Source organism: Pelobates fuscus, chromosome 4 (genome assembly GCF_036172605.1).
Source record: "Pelobates fuscus isolate aPelFus1 chromosome 4, aPelFus1.pri, whole genome shotgun sequence".
Taxonomy (NCBI): Eukaryota; Metazoa; Chordata; class Amphibia; order Anura; family Pelobatidae; genus Pelobates; species Pelobates fuscus.
In genome coordinates, this window is record NC_086320.1 from 3,133,119 (window position 1) to 3,160,664 (window position 27,546).

Genomic DNA, 27,546 nt, shown 5'->3' on the forward strand with positions numbered 1-27,546 from the left:
AGTTACAGAGAGAGAGCAATCTGCTGGTATCAATATAATGGGAGTTACAGAGAGGGAGCAATCTGCTGGTATCAATGTAATGGGGATTATAGAGAGGGAGCAATCTGCTGGTATCAATGTAATGGGAGTTACAGAGAGGGAGCAATCTGCTGGTATCAATGTAATGGGAGTTACAGAGAGAGAGCAATCTGCTGGTATCAATATAATGGGAGTTACAGAGAGGGAGCAATCTGCTGGTATCAATATAATGGGGATTATAGAGAGGGAGCAATTTGCTGGTATCCATGATGGGATTATAGAGAGGGAGCAATCTGCTGGTATCAATATAATGGGGATTATAGAGAGGGAGAAATCTGCTGGTATCAATGTAATGGGAGTTAAAGAGAGGGAGCAATTTGCTGGGCTCAATGTAATGGGAGTTACAGAGAGGGAGCAATCTGCTGGTATCAATGTAATGGGAGTTACAGAGAGGGAGCTATTTGCTGGTATCCATGTAATGGGGATTATAGACAGGGAGCAATCTGCTGGTATCAATATAATGGGAGTTACAGAGAGGGAGCAATCTGATGGTATCAATGTAATGGGGATTATAGAGAGGGAGCAATCTGATGGTATCAATGTAATGGGAGATACAGAGAGGGAGCAATCTGCTGGTATCAATGTAATGGGGATTATAGAGAGGGAGCAATCTGCTGGTATCAATGTAATGGGGATTATAGAGAGGGAGCAATCTGCTGGTATCAATATAATGGGAGTTACAGAGAGGGAGCAATCTGCTGGTATCAATGTAATGAGGATTATAGAGAGGTAGCAATCTGCTGGTATCAATGTAATGGGGATTATAGAGAGGGAGCAATCTGCTGGTATCAATATAATGGGAGTTACAGAGAGGGAGCAATCTGCTGGTATCAATGTAATGGGAGTTACAGAGAGGGAGCAATCTGCTGGTATCAATGTAATGGGGATTATAGAGAGGGAGCAATCTGCTGGTATCAATGTAATGGGGATTATAGAGAGGGAGCAATCTGCTGGTATCAATGTGATGGGGATTATAGACAGGGAGCAATCTGCTGGTATCAATGTAATGGGAGTTACAGAGAGAGAGCAATCTGCTGGTATCAATGTGATGGGGATTATAGAGAGGGAGCAATCTGCTGGTATCAATGTAATTGGGATTAAAGAGAGGGAGCAATCTGCTGGTATCAATGTAATGGGGATTATAGAGAGGGAGCAATCTGCTGGTATCAATATAATGGGAGTTACAGAGAGGGAGCAATCTGCTGGTATCAATGTAATGGGGATTATAGAGAGGGAGCAATCTGCTGGTATCAATATAATGGGAGTTACAGAGAGGGAGCAATCTGCTGGTATCAATGTAATGAGGATTATAGAGAGGTAGCAATCTGCTGGTATCAATGTAATGGGGATTATAGAGAGGGAGCAATCTGCTGGTATCAATATAATGGGAGTTACAGAGAGGGAGCAATCTGCTGGTATCAATGTAATGGGAGTTACAGAGAGGGAGCAATCTGCTGGTATCAATGTGATGGGGATTATAGAGAGGGAGCAATCTGCTGGTATCAATGTAATGGGGATTATAGAGAGGGAGCAATCTGCTGGTATCAATGTGATGGGGATTATAGACAGGGAGCAATCTGCTGGTATCAATGTAATGGGAGTTACAGAGAGAGAGAGCAATCTGCTGGTATCAATGTGATGGGGATTATAGAGAGGGAGCAATCTGCTGGTATCAATGTAATTGGGATTAAAGAGAGGGAGCAATCTGCTGGTATCAATGTAATGGGGATTATAGAGAGGGAGCAATCTGCTGGTATCAATATAATGGGAGTTACAGAGAGGGAGCAATCTGCTGGTATCAATGTAATGGGGATTAGAGAGAGGGATCAATCTGCTGGTATCAATATAATGGGAGTTACAGAGAGGGATCAATCTGCTGGTATCAATGTAATGGGGATTACAGAGAGGGAGCAATCTGCTGGTATCAATGTAATGGGGATTAGAGAGAGGGATCAATCTGCTGGTATCAATGTAATGGGGATTATAGAGAGGGAGCAATCTGCTGGTATCAATGTAATGGGAGTTACAGAGAGGGAGCAATCTGCTGGTATCAATGTGATGGGGATTATAGAGAGGGAGCAATCTGCTGGTATCAATGTAATTGGGATTAAAGAGAGGGAGCAATCTGCTGGTATCAATGTAATGGGGATTATAGAGAGGGAGCAATCTGCTGGTATCAATATAATGGGAGTTACAGAGAGGGAGCAATCTGCTGGTATCAATGTAATGGGGATTAGAGAGAGGGATCAATCTGCTGGTATCAATATAATGGGAGTTACAGAGAGGGATCAATCTGCTGGTATCAATGTAATGGGGATTATAGAGAGGGAGCAATCTGCTGGTATCAATGTAATGGGGATTAGAGAGGGAGCAATCTGCTGGTATCAATATAATGGGGATTACAGAGAGAGAGCAATCTGCTGGTATCAATGTAATGGGAGTTACAGAGAGGGAGCAATCTGCTGGTATCAATGTAATGGGGATTATAGAGAGGGAGCAAATCTGCTGGTATCAATGTGATGGGGATTATAGAGAGGAAGCAATCTGCTGGTATCAATGTAATGGGGATTACAGAGAGGGAGCAATCTGCTGGTATCAATGTAATGGGGATTACAGAGAGGGAGTAATCTGCTGGTATCAATGTAATGGGGATTATAGTTAGGGAGCAATCTGCTGGTATCAATGTAATGGGAGTTACAGAGAGGGAGCAATCTGCTGGTATCAATATAATGGGGATTAGAGAGAGGGAGCAATCTGCTGGTATCAATGTAATGGGGATTATAGAGAGGGAGCAATCTGCTGGTTTAAATATAATGGGGATTATAGAGAGGGAGCAATCTGCTGGTATCAATGTAATGGGAGTTACAGAGAGGGAGCAATCTGCTGGTATCAATGTAATGGGGATTATAGAGAGGGAGCAATCTGCTGGTATCAATATAATGGGGATTACAGAGAGGGAGCAATCTGCTGGTATCAATGTAATGGGAGTTACAGAGAGGGAGCAATCTGCTGGTATCAATGTAATGGGGATTATAGAGAGGGAGCAATCTGCTGGTATCAATGTAATGGGAGTTACAGAGAGGGAGCAATCTGCTGGTATCAATGTAATGGGGATTATAGAGAGGGAGCAATCTGCTGGTATCAATATAATGGGGATTACAGAGAGGGAGCAATCTGCTGGTATCAATGTAATGGGGATTATAGAGAGGGAGCAATCTGCTGGTATCAATGTAATGGGAGTTACAGAGAGGGAGCAATCTGCTGGTATCAATGTAATGGGGATTATAGAGAGGGAGCAATCTGCTGGTATCAATGTAATGGGGATTACAGAGAGGGAGCAATCTGCTGGTATCAATGTAATGGGGATTATAGAGAGGGAGCAATCTGCTGGTATCAATGTAATGGGGATTAGAGAGAGGGAGCAATCTGCTGGTATCAATGTAATGGGGATTACAGAGAGGGAGCAATCTGCTGGTATCAATGTAATGGGGATTATAGAGAGGGAGCAATCTGCTGGTATCAATGTAATGGGAGTTACAGAGAGGGAGCAATCTGCTGGTATCAATGTGATGGGGATTATAGAGAGGGAGCAATCTGCTGGTATCAATGTAATGGGGATTATAGAGAGGGAGCAATCTGCTGGTATCAATGTAATGGGGATTATAGAGAGGGAGCAATCTGCTGGTATCAATGTAATGGGGATTATAGAGAGGGAGCAATCTGCTGGTATCAATGTAATGGGGATTATAGAGAGGGAGCAATCTGATGGTATCAATGTAATGGGAGTTACAGAGAGGGAGCAATCTGCTGGTATCAATGTGATGGGGATTATAGAGAGGGAGCAATCTGCTGGTATCAATGTGATGGGGATTATAGAGAGGGAGCAATCTGCTGGTATCAATGTAATGGGAGTTACAGAGAGGGAGCAATCTGCTGGAATCAATGTAATGGGAGTTACAGAGAGGGAGCAATCTGCTGGAATCAATGTAATGGGAGATACAGAGAGGGAGCAATCTGCTGGTATCAATGTAATGGGAGGTATCAATGTAATGGGAGTTACAGAGAGGGAGCAATCTGCTGGTATCAATGTAATGGGGATTATAGAGAGGGAGCAATCTGCTGGTATCAATGTAATGGGAGTTACAGAGAGGGAGCAATCTGCTGGTATCAATGTGATGGGGATTATAGAGAGGGAGCAATCTGCTGGTATCAATGTAATGGGGATTATAGAGAGGGAGCAATCTGCTGGTATCAATGTAATGGGGATTATAGAGAGGGAGCAATCTGCTGGTATCAATGTAATGGGAGTTACAGAGAGGGAGCAATCTGCTGGTATCAATGTGATGGGGATTATAGAGAGGGAGCAATCTGCTGGTATCAATGTAATGGGGATTATAGAGAGGGAGCAATCTGCTGGTATCAATGTAATGGGGATTATAGAGAGGGAGCAATCTGCTGGTATCAATGTAATGGGGATTATAGAGAGGGAGCAATCTGCTGGTATCAATGTAATGGGAGTTACAGAGAGGGAGCAATCTGCTGGAATCAATGTAATGGGAGTTACAGAGAGGGAGCAATCTGCTGGTATCAATGTGATGGGGATCATGGAGAGGGAGCAATCTGTTGGTATCAATGTAATGGGGATTATAGAGAGGGAGCAATCTGCTGGTATCAATGTAATGGGAGTTACAGAGAGGGAGCAATCTGCTGGAATCAATGTAATGGGAGTTACAGAGAGGGAGCAATCTGCTGGTATCAATGCGATGGGGATCATAGAGAGGGAGCAATCTGTTGGTATCAATGTAATGGGGATTATAGAGAGGGAGCAATCTGCTGGTATCAATGTAATGGGGATTATAGAGAGGGAGCAATCTGCTGGTATCAATGTAATGGGGATCATAGAAAGGGAGCAATCTGCTGGTATCAATGTAATGGGAGTTACAGAGAGGGAGCAATCTGCTGGTATCAATGTGATGGGAGTTACAGAGAGGGAGCAATCTGATGGTATCAATGTAATGGGGATCATAGAAAGGGAGCAATCTGCTGGTATCAATGTAATGGGGATTATAGAGAGGGAGCAATCTGCTGGTATCAATGTAATGGGGATCATAGAAAGGGAGCAATCTGCTGGTATCAATGTAATGGGGATTATAGAGAGGGAGCAATCTGCTGGTATCAATGTAATGGGAGTTACAGAGAGGGAGCAATCTGCTGGTATCAATGTGATGGGAGTTACAGAGAGGGAGCAATCTGATGGTATCAATGTAATGGGGATCATAGAAAGGGAGCAATCTGCTGGTATCAATGTAATGGGGATTATAGAGAGGGAGCAATCTGCTGGTATCAATGTAATGGGAGTTACAGAGAGGGAGCAATCTGCTGGTATCAATGTGATGGGAGTTACAGAGAGGGAGCAATCTGATGGTATCAATGTAATGGGGATCATAGAAAGGGAGCAATCTGCTGGTATCAATGTAATGGGGATTATAGAGAGGGAGCAATCTGCTGGTATCAATGTAATGGGAGTTACAGAGAGGGAGCAATCTGCTGGTATCAATGTAATGGGAGTTACAGAGAGAGAGCAATCTGCTGGTATCAATATAATGGGAGTTACAGAGAGGGAGCAATCTGCTGGTATCAATGTAATGGGAGTTACAGAGAGGGAGCAATCTGCTGGTATCAATATAATGGGGATTATAGAGAGGGAGAAATCTGCTGGTATCAATGTAATGGGAGTTACAGAGAGGGAGCTATTTGCTGGTATCCATGTAATGGGGATTATAGACAGGGAGCAATCTGCTGGTATCAATATAATGGGAGTTACAGAGAGGGAGCAATCTGATGGTATCAATGTAATGGGGATTATAGAGAGGGAGCAATCTGATGGTATCAGTGTAATGGGGATTATAGAGAGGTAGCAATCTGCTGGTATCAATGTAATGGGAGATACAGAGAGGGAGCAATCTGCTGGTATCAATGTAATGGGGATTATAGAGAGGGAGCAATCTGCTGGTATCAATGTAATGGGGATTATAGAGAGGGAGCAATCTGCTGGTATCAATATAATGGGAGTTACAGAGAGGGAGCAATCTGATGGTATCAATGTAATGGGAGTTACAGAGAGGGAGCAATCTGCTGGTATCAATGTAATGGGAGTTACAGAGAGGGAGCAATCTGCTGGTATCAATATAATGGGAGTTACAGAGAGTGAGCAATCTGCTGGTATCAATGTAATGGGGATTAGAGAGAGGGATCAATCTGCTGGTATCAATGTAATGGGGATTATAGAGAGGGAGCAATCTGCTGGTATCAATGTAATGGGAGTTACAGAGAGGGAGCAATCTGCTGGTATCAATGTGATGGGGATTATAGAGAGGGAGCAATCTGCTGGTATCAATGTAATTGGGATTAAAGAGAGGGAGCAATCTGCTGGTATCAATGTAATGGGGATTATAGAGAGGGAGCAATCTGCTGGTATCAATATAATGGGAGTTACAGAGAGGGATCAATCTGCTGGTATCAATGTAATGGGGATTAGAGAGAGGGATCAATCTGCTGGTATCAATATAATGGGAGTTACAGAGAGGGATCAATCTGCTGGTATCAATGTGATGGGGATTAAAGAGAGGGAGCAATCTGCTGGTATCAATGTAATGGGGATTAGAGAGAGGGAGCAATCTGCTGGTATCAATATAATGGGGATTACAGAGAGAGAGCAATCTGCTGGTATCAATGTAATGGGAGTTACAGAGAGGGAGCAATCTGCTGGTATCAATGTAATGGGGATTATAGAGAGGGAGCAATCTGCTGGTATCAATGTAATGGGGATTATAGAGAGGGAGCAAATCTGCTGGTATCAATGTAATGGGGATTACAGAGAGGGAGCAATCTGTTGGTATCCATGTAATGGGGATTATAGAGAGGGAGCAATCTGCTGGTATCAATGTAATGGGGATTATAGAGAGGGAGCAATCTGCTGGTATCAATGTAATGGGAGTTACAGAGAGGGAGCAATCTGCTGGTATCAATGTAATGGGAGTTACAGAGAGGGAGCAATCTGCTGGTATAAATATAATGGGGATTATAGAGAGGGAGCAATCTGCTGGTATCAATGTAATGGGGATTATAGAGAGGGAGCAAATCTGCTGGTATCAATGTAATGGGGATTACAGAGAGGGAGCAATCTGTTGGTATCAATATAATGGGGATTATAGAGAGGGAGCAATCTGCTGGTATCAATGTAATGGGAGTTACAGAGAGGGAGCAATCTGCTGGTATCAATGTAATGGGGATTATAGAGAGGGAGCAATCTGCTGGTATATATGTAATGGGGATTCTAGAGAGGGAGCAATCTGCTGGTATCAATGTAATGGGGATTATAGAGAGGGAGCAATCTGCTGGTATCAATGTAATGGGAGTTACAGAGAGAGAGCAATCTGCTGGTATCAATGTAATGGGGATTATAGAGAGGGAGCAAATCTGCTGGTATCAATGTAATGGGGATTACAGAGAGGGAGCAATCTGTTGGTATCAATGTAATGGGAGTTACAGAGAGGGAGCAATCTGCTGGTATCAATGTAATGGGAGTTACAGAGAGAGAGCAATCTGCTGGTATCAATATAATGGGGATTATAGAGAGGGAGCAATCTGCTGGTATCCATGTAATGGGGATTATAGAGAGGGAGCAATCTGCTGGTATCAATGTAATGGGAGTTACAGAGAGGGAGCAATCTGCTGGTATCAATGTAATGGGGATTATAGAGAGGGAGCAATCTGCTGGTATCAATGTAATGGGGATTATAGAGAGGGAGCAATCTGCTGGTATCAATGTAATGGGGATTATAGAGAGGGAGCAATCTGCTGGTATCAATGTAATGGGAGTTACAGAGAGGGAGCAATCTGCTGGTATCAATGTAATGGGAGTTACAGAGAGGGAGCAATCTGCTGGTATCAATATAATGGGGATTATAGAGAGGGAGCAATCTGCTGGTATCAATATAATGGGGATTATAGAGAGGGAGCAATCTGCTGGTATCAATGTAATGGGAGTTACAGAGAGGGAGCAATCTGCTGGTATCAATGTAATGGGGATTATAGAGAGGGAGCAATCTGCTGGTATCAATGTAATGGGGATTATAGAGAGGGAGCAATCTGCTGGTATCAATGTAATGGGGATTACAGAGAGGGAGCAATCTGTTGGTATCAATGTAATGGGGATTATAGAGAGGGAGCAATCTGCTGGTATCAATATAATGGGAGTTACAGAGAGGGAGCAATCTGCTGGTATCAATGTAATGGGGATTGTAGAGAGGGAGCAATCTGCTGGTATCAATGTAATGGGGATTATAGAGAGGGAGCAATCTGCTGGTATCAATGTAATGGGGATTATAGAGAGGGAGCAATCTGCTGGTATCAATGTAATGGGAGTTACAGAGAGGGAGCAATCTGCTGGTATCAATGTATTGGGAGTTACAGAGAGGGGGCAATCTGCTGGTATCAATGTAATGGGAGTTACAGAGAGGGAGCAATCTGATGGTATCAATGTAATGGGAGTTACAGAGAGGGAGCAATCTGCTGGTATCAATATAATGGGAGTTACAGAGAGGGAGCAATCTGCTGGTATCAATGTAATGGGGATTATAGAGAGGGAGCAATCTGCTGGTATCCATGTAATGGGAGTTACAGAGAGGGAGCAATCTGCTGGTATCAATGTAATGGGGATTATAGAGAGGGAGCAATCTGCTGGTATCAATGTAATGGGGATTATAGAGAGGGAGCAATCTGCTGGTATCAATGTAATGGGGATTATAGAGAGGGAGCAATCTGTTGGTATCAATGTAATGGGAGTTACAGAGAGGGAGCAATCTGCTGGTATCAATGTAATAGGAGTTACAGAGAGGGAGCAATCTGTTGGTATCAATGTAATGGGGATTATAGAGAGGGAGCAATCTGCTGGTATCAATGTAATGGGGATTACAGAGAGGGAGCAATCTGTTGGTATCAATGTAATGGGGATTATAGAGAGGGAGCAATCTGCTGGTATCAATGTAATGGGGATTAAAGAGAGGGAGCAATCTGCTGGTATCAATGTAATGGGAGTTACAGAGAGGGAGCAATCTGATGGTATCAATGTAATGGGAGTTACAGAGAGGGAGCAATCTGTTGGTATCAATGTAATGGGAGTTACAGAGAGGGAGCAATCTGCTGGTATCAATATAATGGGAGTTACAGAGAGGGAGCAATCTGCTGGTATCAATGTAATGGGGATTATAGAGAGGGAGCAATCTGCTGGTATCAATGTAATGGGGATTATAGAGAGGGAGCAATCTGCTGGTATCAATGTAATGGGGATTATAGAGAGGGAGCAATCTGCTGGTATCAATGTAATGGGGATTATAGAGAGGGAGCAATCTGCTGGTATCAATGTAATGGGAGTTAAAGAGAGGGAGCAATCTGCTGGTATCAATGTAGTGGGGATTACAGAGAGGGAGCAATCTGTTGGTATCAATGTAATGGGGATTATAGAGAGGGAGCAATCTGCTGGTATCAATGTAATGGGAGTTACAGAGAGGGAGCAATCTGCTGGTATCAATGTAATGGGAGTTACAGAGAGGGAGCAATCTGCTGGTATCAATATAATGGGGATTATAGAGAGGGAGCAATTTGCTGGTATCAATATAATGGGGATTATAGAGAGGAAGCAATCTGCTGGTATCAATGTAATGGGAGATACAGAGAGGGAGCAATCTGCTGGTATCAATGTAATGGGGATTATAGAGAGGAAGCAATCTGCTGGTATCAATGTAATGGGGATTATAGAGAGGGAGCAATCTGCTGGTATCAATGTAATGGGAGTTACAGAGAGGGAGCAATCTGCTGGTATCAATATAATGTGGGTTATAGAGAGGGAGCAATCTGCTGGTATCAATGTAATGGGAGTTACAGAGAGGGAGCAATCTGCTGGTATCAATATAATGGGGATTATAGAGAGGAAACAATTTGCTGGTATCAATGTAATGGGAGTTACAGAGAGGGAGCAATCTGCTGGTATCAATGTAATGGGGATTATAGAGAGGGAGCAATCTGCTGGTATCCATGTAATGGGGATTATAGAGAGGGAGCAATCTGCTGGTACCAATGTGATGGGGATTATAGAGAGGGAGCAATCTGCTGGTATCAATATAATGGGAGTTACAGAGAGGGAGCAATCTGCTGGTATCCATGTAATGGGGATTATAGAGAGGGAGCAATCTGCTGGTATCCATGTAATGGGAGTTACAGAGAGGGAGCAATCTGCTGGTATCAATGTAATGGGGATTATAGAGAGGGAGAAATCTGCTGGTATCAATGTAATGGGAGTTACAGAGAGGGAGCAATCTGCTGGTATCAATATAATAGGGATTATAGAGAGGGAGCAATCTGCTGGTATCCATGTAATGGGGATTATAGAGAGGGAGCAATCTGCTGGTATCAATGTAATGGGGATTATAGAGAGGGAGCAATCTGCTGGTATCAATGTAATGGGGATTATAGAGAGGGAGCAATCTGCTGGTATCAATGTAATGGGGATTATAGAGAGGGAGCAATCTGCTGGTATCAATGTAATGGGAGTTACAGAGAGAGAGCAATCTGCTGGTATCCATGTAATGGGGATTATAGAGAGGGAGCAATCTGCTGGTATCAATGTGATGGGGATTATAGAGAGGGAGCAATCTGCTGGTATCAATGTAATGGGAGTTACAGAGAGGGAGCAATCTGCTGGTATCAATGTAATGGGAGTTACAGAGAGGGAGCAATCTGCTGGTATCAATGTAATGGGGATTATAGAGAGGGAGCAATCTGCTGGTATCCATGTAATGGGGATTATAGAGAGGGAGCAATCTGCTGGTATCAATGTAATGGGGATTATAGAGAGGGAGCAATCTGCTGGTATCAATGTAATGGGGATTATAGAGAGGGAGCAATCTGCTGGTATCAATGTAATGGGAGTTAAAGAGAGGGAGCAATTTGCTGGGCTCAATGTAATGGGAGTTACAGAGAGGGAGCAATCTGCTGGTATCAATGTAATGGGAGTTACAGAGAGGGAGCAATCTGCTGGTATCAATGTAATGGGGATTATAGAGAGGGAGCAATTTGCTGGTATCCATGTAATGGGGATTATAGAGAGGGAGCAATTTGCTGGTATCCATGTAATGGGAGTTACAGAGAGGGAGCAATCTGCTGGTATCAATGTAATGGGGATTATAGAGAGGGAGCAATCTGATGGTATCAATGTAATGGGAGTTACAGAGAGGGAGCAATCTGCTGGTATCAATGTAATGGGGATTATAGAGAGGGAGCAATCTGCTGGTATCAATGTAATGGGAGTTACAGAGAGGGAACAATCTGCTGGTATCAATGTAATGGGGATTATAGAGAGGGAGCAATCTGCTGGTATCAATGTAATGGGAGTTACAGAGAGGGAGCAATCTGCTGGTATCAATGTAATGGGGATTATAGAGAGGGAGCAATCTGCTGGTATCAATGTAATGGGGATTACAGAGAGGGAGCAATCTGCTGGTATCCATGTAATGGGGATTATAGAGAGGGAGCAATCTGCTGGTATCAATATAATGGGAGTTACAGAGAGGGAGCAATCTGCTGGTATCAATGTAATGGGAGTTACAGAGAGGGAGCAATCTGCTGGTATCAATGTAATGGGAGTTACAGAGAGGGAGCAATCTGCTGGTATCAATGTAATGGGAGTTACAGAGAGGGAGCAATCTGCTGGTATCAATATAATGGGGATTACAGAAAGGGAGCAATCTGCTTGTATCAATGTAATGGGGATTATAGAGAGGGAGCAATCTGCTGGTATCAATGTAATGGGAGTTACAGAGAGGGAGCAATCTGCTGGTATCAATATAATGGGAGTTAAAGAGAGGGAGCAATCTACTGGTATCAATATAATGGGAGTTACAGAGAGGGAGCAATCTGCTGGTATCAATGTAATGGGAGTTACAGAGAGGGAGCAATCTGCTGGTATCAATGTGATGGGGATTATAGAGAGGGAGCAATCTGCTGGTATCAATGTAATGGGGATTATAGAGAGGGATCAATCTGCTGGTATCAATATAATGGGAGTTACAGAGAGGGATCAATCTGCTGGTATCAATGTGATGGGGATTATAGAGAGGGAGCAATCTGCTGGTATCAATGTAATGGGATTTACAGAGAGGGAGCAATATGCTGGTATCAATGTAATGGGGATTAAAGAGAGGGAACAATCTGCTGGTATCAATGTAATGGGGATTATAGAGAGGGATCAATCTGCTGGTATCAATATAATGGGAGTTACAGAGAGGGATCAATCTGCTGGTATCAATGTGATGGGGATTATAGAGAGGGAGCAATCTGCTGGTATCAATGTAATGGGAGTTACAGAGAGGGAGCAATCTGCTGGTATCAATATAATGGGGATTACAGAGAGGGAGCAATCTGCTGGTATCAATGTAATGGGAGTTACAGAGAGGGAGCAATCTGCTGGTATCAATATAATGGGGATTATAGAGAGGGAGAAATCTGCTGGTATCAATGTAATGGGGATTACAGAGAGGGAGCAATCTGTTGGTATCAATGTAATGGGGATCATAGAAAGGGAGCAATCTGCTGGTATCAATGTAATGAGAGTTACAGAGAGGGAGCAATCTGCTGGTATCAATATAATGGGAGTTACAGAGAGGGAGCAATCTGCTGGTATCAATGTAATGGGGATTATAGAGAGGGAGCAATCTGCTGGTATCAATGTAATAGGGATTATAGAGAGGGAGCAATCTGCTGGTATCAATGCAATGGGGATTATAGAGAGGGAGCAATCTGCTGGTATCAATGTAATGGGGATTATAGAGAGGGAGCAATCTGCTGGTATCAATGTAATGGGGATTATAGAGAGGGAGCAATCTGCTGGTATCAATATAATGGGAGTTACAGAGAGGGAGCAATCTGCTGGTATCAATGTAATGGGGATTATAGAGAGGGAGCAATCTGCTGGTATCAATATAATGGGAGTTACAGAGAGGGAGCAATCTGCTGGTATCAATGCAATGGGGATTATAGAGAGGGAGCAATCTGCTGGTATCAATGTGATGGGGATTATAGAGAGGGAGCAATCTGCTGGTATCAATGTGATGGGGATTACAGAGAGGGAGCAATCTGCTGGTATCCATGTAATGGGGATTATAGAGAGGGAGCAATCTGCTGGTATCAATGTAATGGGAGTTACAGAGAGGGAGCAATCTGCTGGTATCAATGTAATGGGGATTATAGAGAGGGAGCAATCTGCTGGTATCAATGTAATGGGGATTATAGAGAGGGAGCAATCTGCTGGTATCAATGTAATGGGGATTATAGAGAGGGAGCAATCTGCTGGTATCAATATAATGGGAGTTACAGAGAGGGAGCAATCTGCTGGTATCAATGTAATGGGAGTTACAGAGAGGGAGCAATCTGCTGGTATCAATATAATGGGAGTTACAGAGAGGGAGCAATCTGCTGGTATCAATGTAATGGGGATTATAGAGAGGGAGCAATCTGCTGGTATCAATGTAATGGGGATTACAGAGAGGGAGCAATCTGCTGGTATCAATGTAATGGGGATTATAGAGAGGGAGCAATCTGCTGGTATCAATGCAATGGGGATTATAGAGAGGGAGCAATCTGCTGGTATCAATGTGATGGGGATTATAGAGAGGGAGCAATCTGCTGGTTTCAATGTAATGGGGATTATAGAGAGGGAGCAATCTGCTGGTATCAATGCAATGGGGATTATAGAGAGGGAGCAATCTGCTGGTATCAATGTAATGGGAGTTACAGAGAGGGAGCAATCTGCTGGTATCAATGTAATGGGAGTTACAGAGAGGGAGCAATCTGATGGTATCAATGTAATGGGGATTATAGAGAGGGAGCAATCTGCTGGTATCAATGTGATGGGGATTACAGAGAGGGAGCAATCTGCTGGTATCAATATAATGGGAGTTACAGAGAGGGAGCAATCTGCTGGTATCCATGTAATGGGGATTATAGAGAGGGAGCAATCTGCTGGTATCAATATAATGGGAGTTACAGAGAGGGAGCAATCTGCTGGTATCAATGTAATGGGAGATACAGAGAGGGAGCAATCTGCTGGTATCAATGTAATGGGGATTATAGAGAGGGAGCAATCTGCTGGTATCAATGCAATGGGGATTATAGAGAGGGAGCAATCTGCTGGTATCAATGTAATGGGAGTTACAGAGAGGGAGCAATCTGCTGGTATCAATGTAATGGGAGTTACAGAGAGGGAGCAATCTGATGGTATCAATGTAATGGGGATTAGAGAGAGGGATCAATCTGCTGGTATCAATGTAATGGGGATTATAGAGAGGGAGCAATCTGCTGGTATCAATGTGATGGGGATTACAGAGAGGGAGCAATCTGCTGGTATCAATATAATGGGAGTTACAGAGAGGGAGCAATCTGCTGGTATCCATGTAATGGGGATTATAGAGAGGGAGCAATCTGCTGGTATCAATATAATGGGAGTTACAGAGAGGGAGCAATCTGCTGGTATCAATGTGATGGGGATTATAGAGAGGGAGCAATCTGCTGGTATCAATGTGATGGGGATTACAGAGAGGGAGCAATCTGCTGGTATCAATGTAATGGGAGTTACAGAGAGGGAGCAATCTGCTGGTATCAATGTAATGGGAGTTACAGAGAGGGAGCAATCTGCTGGTATCCATGTAATGGGGATTATAGAGAGGGAGCAATCTGCTGGTATCAATGTAATGGGGATTACAGAGAGGGAGCAATCTGCTGGTATCAATGTAATGGGGATTATAGAGAGGGAGCAATCTGCTGGTATCAATGCAATGGGGATTATAGAGAGGGAGCAATCTGCTGGTATCAATGTGATGGGGATTATAGAGAGGGAGCAATCTGCTGGTTTCAATGTAATGGGGATTATAGAGAGGGAGCAATCTGCTGGTATCAATGCAATGGGGATTATAGAGAGGGAGCAATCTGCTGGTATCAATGTAATGGGAGTTACAGAGAGGGAGCAATCTGCTGGTATCAATGTAATGGGAGTTACAGAGAGGGAGCAATCTGATGGTATCAATGTAATGGGGATTATAGAGAGGGAGCAATCTGCTGGTATCAATGTGATGGGGATTACAGAGAGGGAGCAATCTGCTGGTATCAATATAATGGGAGTTACAGAGAGGGAGCAATCTGCTGGTATCCATGTAATGGGGATTATAGAGAGGGAGCAATCTGCTGGTATCAATATAATGGGAGTTACAGAGAGGGAGCAATCTGCTGGTATCAATGTAATGGGAGATACAGAGAGGGAGCAATCTGCTGGTATCAATGTAATGGGGATTATAGAGAGGGAGCAATCTGCTGGTATCAATGCAATGGGGATTATAGAGAGGGAGCAATCTGCTGGTATCAATGTAATGGGAGTTACAGAGAGGGAGCAATCTGCTGGTATCAATGTAATGGGAGTTACAGAGAGGGAGCAATCTGATGGTATCAATGTAATGGGAGTTACAGAGAGGGAGCAATCTGATGGTATCAATGCAATGGGGATTAGAGAGAGGGAGCAATCTGCTGGTATCAATGTGATGGGGATTACAGAGAGGGAGCAATCTGCTGGTATCAATGTAATGGGGATTATAGAGAGGGAGCAATCTGCTGGTATCAATGTGATGGGGATTACAGAGAGGGAGCAATCTGCTGGTATCAATATAATGGGAGTTACAGAGAGGGAGCAATCTGCTGGTATCCATGTAATGGGGATTATAGAGAGGGAGCAATCTGCTGGTATCAATATAATGGGAGTTACAGAGAGGGAGCAATCTGCTGGTATCAATGTGATGGGGATTATAGAGAGGGAGCAATCTGCTGGTATCAATGTGATGGGGATTACAGAGAGGGAGCAATCTGATGGTATCAATGTAATGGGAGTTACAGAGAGGGAGCAATCTGCTGGTATCAATGTAATGGGAGTTACAGAGAGGGAGCAATCTGCTGGTATCAATGTAATAGGGATTATAGAGAGGGAGCAATCTGCTGGTATCAATATAATGGGAGTTACAGAGAGGGAGCAATCTGCTGGTATCAATGTGATGGGGATTATAGAGAGGGAGCAATCTGCTGGTATCAATGTGATGGGGATTACAGAGAGGGAGCAATCTGCTGGTATCAATGTAATGGGAGTTACAGAGAGGGAGCAATCTGCTGGTATCAATGTAATGGGAGTTACAGAGAGGGAGCAATCTGCTGGTATCCATGTAATGGGGATTATAGAGAGGGAGCAATCTGCTGGTATCAATGTAATGGGAGTTACAGAGAGGGAGCAATCTGCTGGTATCAATGTAAAGGGGATTACAGAGAGGGAGAAATCTGCTGGTATCAATGTAATGGGGATTATAGAGAGGGAGCAATCTGCTGGTATCAATGTAATGGGAGTTACAGAGAGGGAGCAATCTACAGGTATCAATGTAATGGGGATTATAGAGAGGGAGCAATCTGCTGGTATCAATGCAATGGGGATTATAGAGAGGGAGCAATCTGCTGGTATCAATGTAATGGGAGTTACAGAGAGGGAGCAATCTGCTGGTATCAATGTAATGGGAGTTACAGAGAGGGAGCAATCTGCTGGTATCAATGTAATAGGGATTATAGAGAGGGAGCAATCTGCTGGTATCAATGTAATGGGGATTATAGAGAGGGAGCAATTTGCTGGTATCAATATAATGGGGATTATAGAGAGGGAGCAATTTGCTGGTATCAATATAATGGGGATTATAGAGAGGGAGCAATCTGCTGGTATCAATGTAATGGGAGTTAAAGAGAGGGAGCAATCTGCTGGTATCAATGTAATAGGGATTATAGAGAGGGAGCAATCTGCTGGTATCAATATAATGGGAGTTACAGAGAGGGAGCAATCTGCTGGTATCAATGTGATGGGGATTATAGAGAGGGAGCAATCTGCTGGTATCAATGTGATGGGGATTACAGAGAGGGAGCAATCTGCTGGTATCAATGTAATGGGAGTTACAGAGAGGGAGCAATCTGCTGGTATCAATGTAATGGGAGTTACAGAGAGGGAGCAATCTGCTGGTATCCATGTAATGGGGATTATAGAGAGGGAGAAATCTGCTGGTATCAATGTAATGGGGATTATAGAGAGGGAGCAATCTGCTGGTATCAATGTAATGGGAGTTACAGAGAGGGAGCAATCTGCTGGTATCAATGTAAAGGGGATTACAGAGAGGGAGAAATCTGCTGGTATCAATGTAATGGGGATTATAGAGAGGGAGCAATCTGCTGGTATCAATGTAATGGGAGTTACAGAGAGGGAGCAATCTACAGGTATCAATGTAATGGGGATTATAGAGAGGGAGCAATCTGCTGGTATCAATGCAATGGGGATTATAGAGAGGGAGCAATCTGCTGGTATCAATGTAATGGGAGTTACAGAGAGGGAGCAATCTGCTGGTATCAATGTAATGGGAGTTACAGAGAGGGAGCAATCTGCTGGTATCAATGTAATAGGGATTATAGAGAGGGAGCAATCTGCTGGTATCAATGTAATGGGGATTATAGAGAGGGAGCAATTTGCTGGTATCAATATAATGGGGATTATAGAGAGGGAGCAATTTGCTGGTATCAATATAATGGGGATTATAGAGAGGGAGCAATCTGCTGGTATCAATGTAATGGGAGTTAAAGAGAGGGAGCAATTTGCTGGGCTCAATGTAATGGGGATTATAGAGAGGTAGCAATCTGCTGGTATCAATGTAATAGGAGATACAGAGAGGGAGCAATCTGCTGGTATCAATGTAATGGGAGTTACAGAGAGGTAGCAATCTGCTGGTATCAATGTAATGGGGATTACAGAGAGGGAGCAATCTGCTGGTATCAATGTAATGGGGATTATAGAGAGGGAGCAATCTGCTGGTATCAATGTAATGGGAGTTACAGAGAGGGAGCAATCTGCTGGTATCAAAGTGATGGGGATTATAGAGAGGGAGCAATCTGCTGGTATCAATGTAATGGGAGTTACAGAGAGGGAGCAATCTGCTGGTATCAATGTGATGGGGATTATAGAGAGGGAGCAATCTGCTGGTATCAATGTAATGGGAGTTACAGAGAGGGAGCAATCTGCTGGTATCAATGTAATGGGAGTTACAGAGAGGGAGCAATCTGCTGGTATCAATGTAATGGGAGTTACAGAGAGGGAGCAATCTGCTGGTATCAATGTAATGGGAGTTACAGAGAGGGAGCAATCTGCTGGTATCCATGTAATGGGGATCATAGAAAGGGAGCAATCTGCTGGTATCAATGTAATGGGAGTTACAGAGAGGGAGCAATCTGCTGGTATCAATGTAATGGGGATTATAGAGAGGGAACAATCTGCTGGTATCCATGTAATGGGAGTTACAGAGAGGGAGCAATCTGCTGGTATCAATGTAATGGGGATTATAGAGAGGGAGCAATCTGCGGGTATCAATATAATGGGGATTATAGAGAGGGAGCAATCTGCTGGTATCAATATAATGGGAGTTACAGAGAGGGAGCAATCTGCTGGTATCAATGTAATGGGGATTATAGAGAGGGAGCAATTTGCTGGTATCCATGATGGGATTATAGAGAGGGAGCAATCTGCTGGTATCAATATAATGGGGATTATAGAGAGGGAGCAATCTGCTGGTATCAATGTAATGGGAGTTACAGAGAGGGAGCAATCTGCTGGTATCAATGTAATGGGAGTTACAGAGAGGGAGCAATCTGCTGGTATCAATGTAATGGGAGTTACAGAGAGGGAGCAATCTGCTGGTATCAATGTAATGTGAGTTACAGAGAGGGAGCAGTCTGCTGGTATCAATGTAATGGGGATTATAGAGAGGGAGCAATCTGCTGGTATCAATATAATGGGAGTTACAGAGAGGGAGCAATCTGCTGGTATCCATGTAATGGGGATCATAGAAAGGGAGCAATCTGCTGGTATCAATGTAATGGGAGTTACAGAGAGGGAGCAATCTGCTGGTATCCATGTAATGGGGATCATAGAAAGAGAGCAATCTGCTGGTATCAATGTAATGGGAGTTACAGAGAGGGAGCAATCTGCTGGTATCAATGTAATGGGGATTATAGAGAGGGAGCAATCTGCTGGTATCAATATAATGGGAGTTACAGAGAGGGAGCAATCTGCTGGTATCAATGTAATGGGAGTTACAGAGAGGGAGCAATCTGCTGGTATCAATGTAATGGGAGTTACAGAGAGGGAGCAATCTGCTGGTATCCATGTAATGGGGATTATAGAGAGGGAGCAATCTGCTGGTATCAATGTAATGTGAGTTACAGAGAGGGAGCAATCTGCTGGTATCAATGTAATGGGAGTTACAGAGAGGGAGCAATCTGCTGGTATCAACGTAATGGGGATTATAGAGAGGGAGCAATCTGCTGGTATCAATGTAATGGGAGTTACAGAGAGGGAGCAATCTGCTGGTATCAATGTAATGGGAGTTACAGAGAGGGAGCAATCTGCTGGTATCAATGTAATGGGAGTTACAGAGAGGGAGCAATCTGCTGGTATCAATGTAATGGGAGTTACAGAGAGGGAGCAATCTGCTGGTATCCATGTAATGGGAGTTACAGAGAGGGAGCAATCTGCTGGTATCAATGTGATGGGGATTATAGAGAGGGAGCAATCTGCTGGTATCAATATAATGGGAGTTACAGAGAGGGAGCAATCTGCTGGTATCCATGTAATGGGAGTTACAGAGAGGGAGCAATCTGCTGGTATCAATGTAATGGGGATTACAGAGAGGGAGCAATCTGCTGGTATCAATGTAATGGGGATTATAGAGAGGGAGCAATCTGCTGGTATCAATGTAATGGGAGTTACAGAGAGGGAGCAATCTGCTGGTATCAATGTAATGGGAGTTACAGAGAGGGAGCAATCTGCTGGTATCCATGTAATGGGGATCATAGAAAGGGAGCAATCTGCTGGTATCAATGTAATGGGGATCATAGAAAGGGAGCAATCTGCTGGTATCAATATAATGGGAGTTACAGAGAGGGAGCAATCTGCTGGTATCAATGTAATGGGGATCATAGAGAGGGAGCAATCTGCTGGTATCAATGTAATGGGAGTTACAGAGAGGGAGCAATCTGCTAGTATCCATGTAATGGGGATTATAGATAGGGAGCAATCTGCCGGTATCAATGTAATGGGAGTTACAGAGAGGGAGCAATCTGCTGGTATCAATGTAATGGGGATTATAGAGAGGGAGCAATCTGCTGGTATCAATGTAATGGGGATTATAGAGAGGGAGCAATTTGCTGGTATCCATGATGGGATTATAGAGAGGGAGCAATCTGCTGGTATCAATATAATGGGGATTATAGAGAGGGAGCAATTTGCTGGTATCAATGTAATGGGGATTATAGAGAGGGAGCAATCTGCTGGTATCAATGTAATGGGGATTATAGAGAGGGAGCAATCTGCTGGTATCCATGTAATGGGAGTTACAGAGAGGGAGCAATCTGCTGGTATCAATGTAATGGGGATTATAGAGAGGTAGCAATCTGCTGGTATCAATGTAATAGGAGATACAGAGAGGGAGCAATCTGCTGGTATCAATGTAATGGGAGTTACAGAGAGGGAGCAATCTGCTGGTATCAATGTAATGGGGATTATAGAGAGGGAGCAATCTGCTGGTATCAATGTAATGGGAGTTACAGAGAGGGAGCAATCTGCTGGTATCAATGTGATGGGGATTATAGAGAGGGAGCAATCTGCTGGTATCAATGTAATGGGAGTTACAGAGAGGGAGCAATCTGCTGGTATCAATGTGATGGGGATTATAGAGAGGGAGCAATCTGCTGGTATCAATGTAATGGGAGTTACAGAGAGGGAGCAATCTGCTGGTATCAATGTAATGGGAGTTACAGAGAGGGAGCAATCTGCTGGTATCAATGTAATGGGAGTTACAGAGAGGGAGCAATCTGCTGGTATCAATGTAATGGGAGTTACAGAGAGGGAGCAATCTGCTGGTATCCATGTAATGGGGATCATAGAAAGGGAGCAATCTGCTGGTATCAATGTAATGGGAGTTACAGAGAGGGAGCAATCTGCTGGTATCAATGTAATGGGGATTATAGAGAGGGAGCAATCTGCGGGTATCAATATAATGGGGATTATAGAGAGGGAGCAATCTGCTGGTATCAATATAATGGGAGTTACAGAGAGGGAGCAATCTGCTGGTATCAATGTAATGGGGATTATAGAGAGGGAGCAATTTGCTGGTATCCATGATGGGATTATAGAGAGGGAGCAATCTGCTGGTATCAATATAATGGGGATTATAGAGAGGGAGCAATCTGCTGGTATCAATGTAATGGGAGTTACAGAGAGGGAGCAATCTGCTGGTATCAATGTAATGGGAGTTACAGAGAGGGAGCAATCTGCTGGTATCAATGTAATGGGAGTTACAGAGAGGGAGCAATCTGCTGGTATCAATGTAATGTGAGTTACAGAGAGGGAGCAGTCTGCTGGTATCAATGTAATGGGGATTATAGAGAGGGAGCAATCTGCTGGTATCAATGTAATGGGAGTTACAGAGAGGGAGCAATCTGCTGGTATCCATGTAATGGGGATCATAGAAAGGGAGCAATCTGCTGGTATCAATGTAATGGGAGTTACAGAGAGGGAGCAATCTGCTGGTATCCATGTAATGGGGATCATAGAAAGAGAGCAATCTGCTGGTATCAATGTAATGGGAGTTACAGAGAGGGAGCAATCTGCTGGTATCAATGTAATGGGGATTATAGAGAGGGAGCAATCTGCTGGTATCAATATAATGGGAGTTACAGAGAGGGAGCAATCTGCTGGTATCAATGTAATGGGGATTATAGAGAGGGAGCAATTTGCTGGTATCAATGTAATGGGGATTATAGAGAGGGAGCAATCTGCTGGTATCAATATAATGGGGATTATAGAGAGGGAGCAATCTGCTGGTATCAATGTAATGGGAGTTACAGAGAGGGAGCAATCTGCTGGTATCAATGTAATGGGAGTTACAGAGAGGGAGCAATCTGCTGGTATCAATGTAATGGGAGTTACAGAGAGGGAGCAATCTGCTGGTATCCATGTAATGGGGATTATAGAGAGGGAGCAATCTGCTGGTATCAATGTAATGTGAGTTACAGAGAGGGAGCAATCTGCTGGTATCAATGTAATGGGAGTTACAGAGAGGGAGCAATCTGCTGGTATCAACGTAATGGGGATTATAGAGAGGGAGCAATCTGCTGGTATCAATGTAATGGGAGTTACAGAGAGGGAGCAATCTGCTGGTATCAATGTAATGGGAGTTACAGAGAGGGAGCAATCTGCTGGTATCCATGTAATGGGAGTTACAGAGAGGGAGCAATCTGCTGGTATCAATGTGATGGGGATTATAGAGAGGGAGCAATCTGCTGGTATCAATATAATGGGAGTTACAGAGAGGGAGCAATCTGCTGGTATCCATGTAATGGGAGTTACAGAGAGGGAGCAATCTGCTGGTATCAATGTAATGGGGATTACAGAGAGGGAGCAATCTGCTGGTATCAATGTAATGGGGATTATAGAGAGGGAGCAATCTGCTGGTATCAATGTAATGGGAGTTACAGAGAGGGAGCAATCTGCTGGTATCAATGTAATGGGAGTTACAGAGAGGGAGCAATCTGCTGGTATCAATGTAATGGGGATCATAGAAAGGGAGCAATCTGCTGGTATCAATATAATGGGAGTTACAGAGAGGGAGCAATCTGCTGGTATCAATGTAATGGGGATCATAGAGAGGGAGCAATCTGCTGGTATCAATGTAATGGGAGTTACAGAGAGGGAGCAATCTGCTAGTATCCATGTAATGGGGATTATAGATAGGGAGCAATCTGCCGGTATCAATGTAATGGGAGTTACAGAGAGGGAGCAATCTGCTGGTATCAATGTAATGGGGATTATAGAGAGGGAGCAATCTGCTGGTATCAATGTAATGGGGATTATAGAGAGGGAGCAATTTGCTGGTATCCATGATGGGATTATAGAGAGGGAGCAATCTGCTGGTATCAATATAATGGGGATTATAGAGAGGGAGCAATTTGCTGGTATCAATGTAATGGGGATTATAGAGAGGGAGCAATCTGCTGGTATCCATGTAATTGGAGTTACAGAGAGGGAGCAATCTGCTGGTATCAATGTAATGGGGATTATAGAGAGGGAGCAATCTGCTGGTATCCATGTAATGGGAGTTACAGAGAGGGAGCAATCTGCTGGTATCAACGTAATTGGGATTATAGAGAGGGAGCAATCTGCTGGTATCAATATAATGGGAGTTACAGAGAGGGAGCAATCTGCTGGTATCAATGTAATGGGAGTTACAGAGAGGGAGCAATCTGATGGTATCAATGTAATGGGAGTTACAGAGAGGGAGCAATCTGCGGGTATCCATGTAATGGGGATTATAGAGAGGGAGCAATCTGCTGGTATCAATATAATGGGAGTTACAGAGAGGGAGCAATCTGCTGGTATCAATGTAATGGGAGTTACAGAGAGGGAGCAATCTGATGGTATCAATGTAATGGGAGTTACAGAGAGGGAGCAATCTGCGGGTATCCATGTAATGGGAGTTACAGAGAGGGAGCAATCTGCTGGTATCAATGTAATGGGAGTTACTCCGCTGCTCTGCCATTAATCAGAGTTTGCCATTATAGGATTTATTGTGGAGAGTCTTGGGGGGAACGGATCAAAGAATCGCTATTGGCTAGTTGCTCCCATCATAATATGCAGTTTTAGAGGTTTATCTGAGGACTAAAATGTGAACATTGCCAAGGCTGCCGTGTTTCCTGAGGCCCAGCAAGGTGATTAGAGAGATGGGGGTCATACCATTTCCTGGATGGGGATCTGCATGGATAAAACCAGTGAAGAAAATCTGCTCAGCAAAAACCTGAATGAGTTTTTCAGCTGCCTGAAAACCAAATGAAAAAAATCCATAGTCAGCACCAGTTTGTTTGGCACTGGCCAACGAGGGTGCTCATTGAAGTGCCACTCACATCTCGAACATCCAGTCCTTGGTTTTTGATTCCTTCCACACTGCTCACTTTGCAGCCCTCGCAGTAATCAGCAGTCAGCACGCGCTGTAATGAAACAACACATACTAAACGAGCAAAAATTGCTAAAATCACTAGTATATTGCCGGTCGGCGGACAGGAACTTAAACGCTAACAGCAAATGGGGCGGAAGTCCATCAGTTTAGCCTGTTAAAAAGTTTATCAGCTAATATGGGATCGCAGGACGCTACCCAAGTGATCTCCATCTACAATGTACGCTGCGCAAAGCTGTGTCGAATAGAACCACTGTGGGGTGGTAAGGCCTCTACACCGTTACATAGGACACTACACACGATACCACTGGGGACCTGCGTGTCCTGAACGGATCCTAAACAAATGGAGACCTGCGAGTCTCAACGGCCATAAGCCGGGTGCTGGAAAAGTGAAAAGAAAGGTACAGAAGTAAACTTTCAGGATATAAAACCCAAGGTAAAAATGGTACCCATCAGACATAAAAGAGTACTGCCTATATACGCCTAGGTACTACTGGACCTGCAAGTCCACTATGTACATGTTATACATCTCATAATGCGACCTGCGAGTCACTAATGCACACCTAATAGATTGTACCTCACAGCGTATATGCGACCACACGTAAACAAAGGGACCTGCGCGTCCACGTTGAAATCTTACATGTTAAAAAAATATTAAAAAAATAAAAATAAATCACTAGTATATAAAGATCTTGACATGAATATATAGCTAGATAAAGTGTAAGTCACACTCAATCTGGAAAATAAACTATATGTCAAAGTGATGGGCCATGTATACAGCCATTCATCCCCCTACACACCATGCTCTCCTTCCCAAAATACAGCATCCTCCATTTTAAACTCCCATTACACTGTCCACATCACTGTGCCAGCAATTCTTATCAGACACTGACATCCGTGGGTAAAATTCTCACCTTGCTGGTAAGGTCCCAGTAAACCCGGGGTACATGTATATAGGGCAAAGCTTTCAGGTCCTGCGCACAGCGCTCTGAATTCCTGCCCTCATTCTCGAAGTCCAGCTCCTGAGATAATGTTCCTTTCAGGTCCTGAGTGAGGACACAAGAAGAAATGTAAGAGGAGGACAACGTGGAAAAAACACAACACAAATGGCAAGAAACTTAGCCCACATTTGGCACCACAGCGAGGTCAGCAACAGACAGGGAAGGGATTCCAGAGACATGGTGGCCGGTACACTGCTATCTATGACCACAAGAACGAAGTACAAGCCACAGCGGATACCATGGGGATTTATTTATTTCAGTTGTAAAATTAGCCTCTCACAAACCCAACACACACACACAGGGTAATTCACGAAAGTGAATTTTAAATTTAAGGTCAAAACAACCGAACTGACAAAAATTCTCTAGGTGAGCTATGCGGTCATCTCGGTCTTAATTCAAATTCTCACTCATTCGCAAATGCCGGTGGGCTGCGATGGCCATGGGCCGAGGCAAACAGGGGAGATCAGAGCATGCAGAGCTGGTACTATCAAAGCGTCGGCCCTGCTGTGTGCCATGACGGGCAGGTGAGGGGGTCAGAGATTTCGCTCACCGGTGTAGATACGAATATCCATTTTGCCATCTATCCTAGCTGTTCATATAAGGGTTAATTTGAACCAAGATTAAGTTTGGCATTTTATCTCATATTCTCGGAAATAGGATTTATATAAAATCCTAGTTACGGGAAAAGTACGGATTTCGAAATGTTCTTGTTAATTGTCCAAGATATCGGTATTTGTAAATATCTGGTTTTAATCAAATATGTGATACGTTATATAACGAAAGATTATAACTAGAAACAGCTGTTTATAACTTGTGACAAACATATTATGTAATAAATGCTCATGACCCCCACCGACATGGAAATGGGGTATAAATGCTACGGACGTATAATTAAATTTGAATTGGTTATAGAACACATCTCGTCTTCTTGACTGATTCCCAGGATCCTGTCTGTCTATCTAAGAGGGTGTGGCTCCGGCAAAATATCCATCTAACTAAGAGGGTTTCGTGTATAGCTGATTTTATCCCCAACAACCGGTTCAATGCTGTACCCGGGAGAGGATGGTGAGAAGATCCGGGGGAGCTCTGGGCAGCAGCACCGCCGGGTCAATTCTTTAGTGAGGTCAGAGTTTTGCTGCGGTTACCATGGCAACGCTCCGACCTCGTGAGAGGACCACCAAGGGTTGTAAGCAATATCCCCCCCACTCCCTAAACAAAGGTAAGAGGGGAGGAAATATAAATCTATTTTTAAATTTAAATAAATAAAAATATATAGACACACTGCCCACCCCCCGCACTGCACCCGCCCCTAACACACATTACACCACAAACACAGCACAACTGAAACCAACCTATTTACACAATACCACACCCCAATTTTAATTTTATTGTTTATATAGGTCAGTAAGTTCCATAGCGCAATACAATATACACACACACACACACACACTCCCACAAGCAGGCTCCAAACACATGCACAATACAATTTCCTGGCCCTTGTCATCTGGTATCCCACTTATGGAGACACCAGAGTCAAGTCACAAACAAATACAGCACAAGCAGGGTAATACAGTTTCTTGCTCTGCACAGAACAAATACAGGGCCCTTTTCTCAAGCAAGAGCTCTTCAGCAGAGCTCTGCGCACGGGCTGCCCATAAAAAGCATTGAACCAACACGCTCACTTTGAGAGGTATGTGCTTGTCATAGCAGGGCCGTCTTTAACATTAAATGGACGCTGGGCAAGCATTTGCCTGGGACCCCTGGATCCTTCCCCCCACACTTCCACCCCCTGGCATGCAATCGTGCTCTCCACCCCAACACAGTGACTGAACAAATGTAGAGAGGGCTCTGGTGCACAGTTTTTAGGCCTCCCCTCTAGTGCAAGAGTGGAGAAAAGATTCTCATCTGTCGTACATTTCCCACATTGCTGTGTCAGCTGAGGATCCATAATTTGGACATTCTAGCAGGGCTGTATTTGAGAGCAGTGTTTGTGCATTTGAATGTGAGCATGTTTTTGTACAGAGTATGTGTGTGCATGTAGGGTGTAGTATTGGTGTTTGAGTGAAGGGGTGTATTTATATTTACTTTTTGAGTTTGAATTCATGGGTGTTGTGGCGAAACCAACCTCGCCACTGGGCGTTGGAGAAGCCTGTTTGCCCGCCTCCTGCCTGCTGACTATGGCCCCTGGGAGATTTGGTCCTTTAAATACAGTATTTGGGCATATTGTATTTTATTATGCTGCTGCTGGCCCTTTAAGAACCATTTGGGGACATACTGTGACTTTTGGGAAC

The 27,546-nt window shown here is 43.8% G+C and overlaps 1 protein-coding gene across 1 annotated transcript in view; it reads right to left on the reverse strand.

Moving 5' to 3' along the window:
- The window catches only part of ADCK5 (aarF domain containing kinase 5), a 93,963-nt gene that overhangs the window by 17,482 nt on the left and 48,935 nt on the right, over window positions 1-27,546 (reverse strand). Inside the window, exons 8-10 of the mRNA XM_063450907.1 lie at window positions 25,169-25,300; window positions 24,205-24,288; window positions 24,038-24,119 (exon numbers count right to left, since the gene is read on the reverse strand). Coding sequence (XP_063306977.1) covers window positions 24,038-24,119; window positions 24,205-24,288; window positions 25,169-25,300 — 298 coding nt within the window. The remainder of the gene's footprint in view (window positions 1-24,037; window positions 24,120-24,204; window positions 24,289-25,168; window positions 25,301-27,546) is intronic.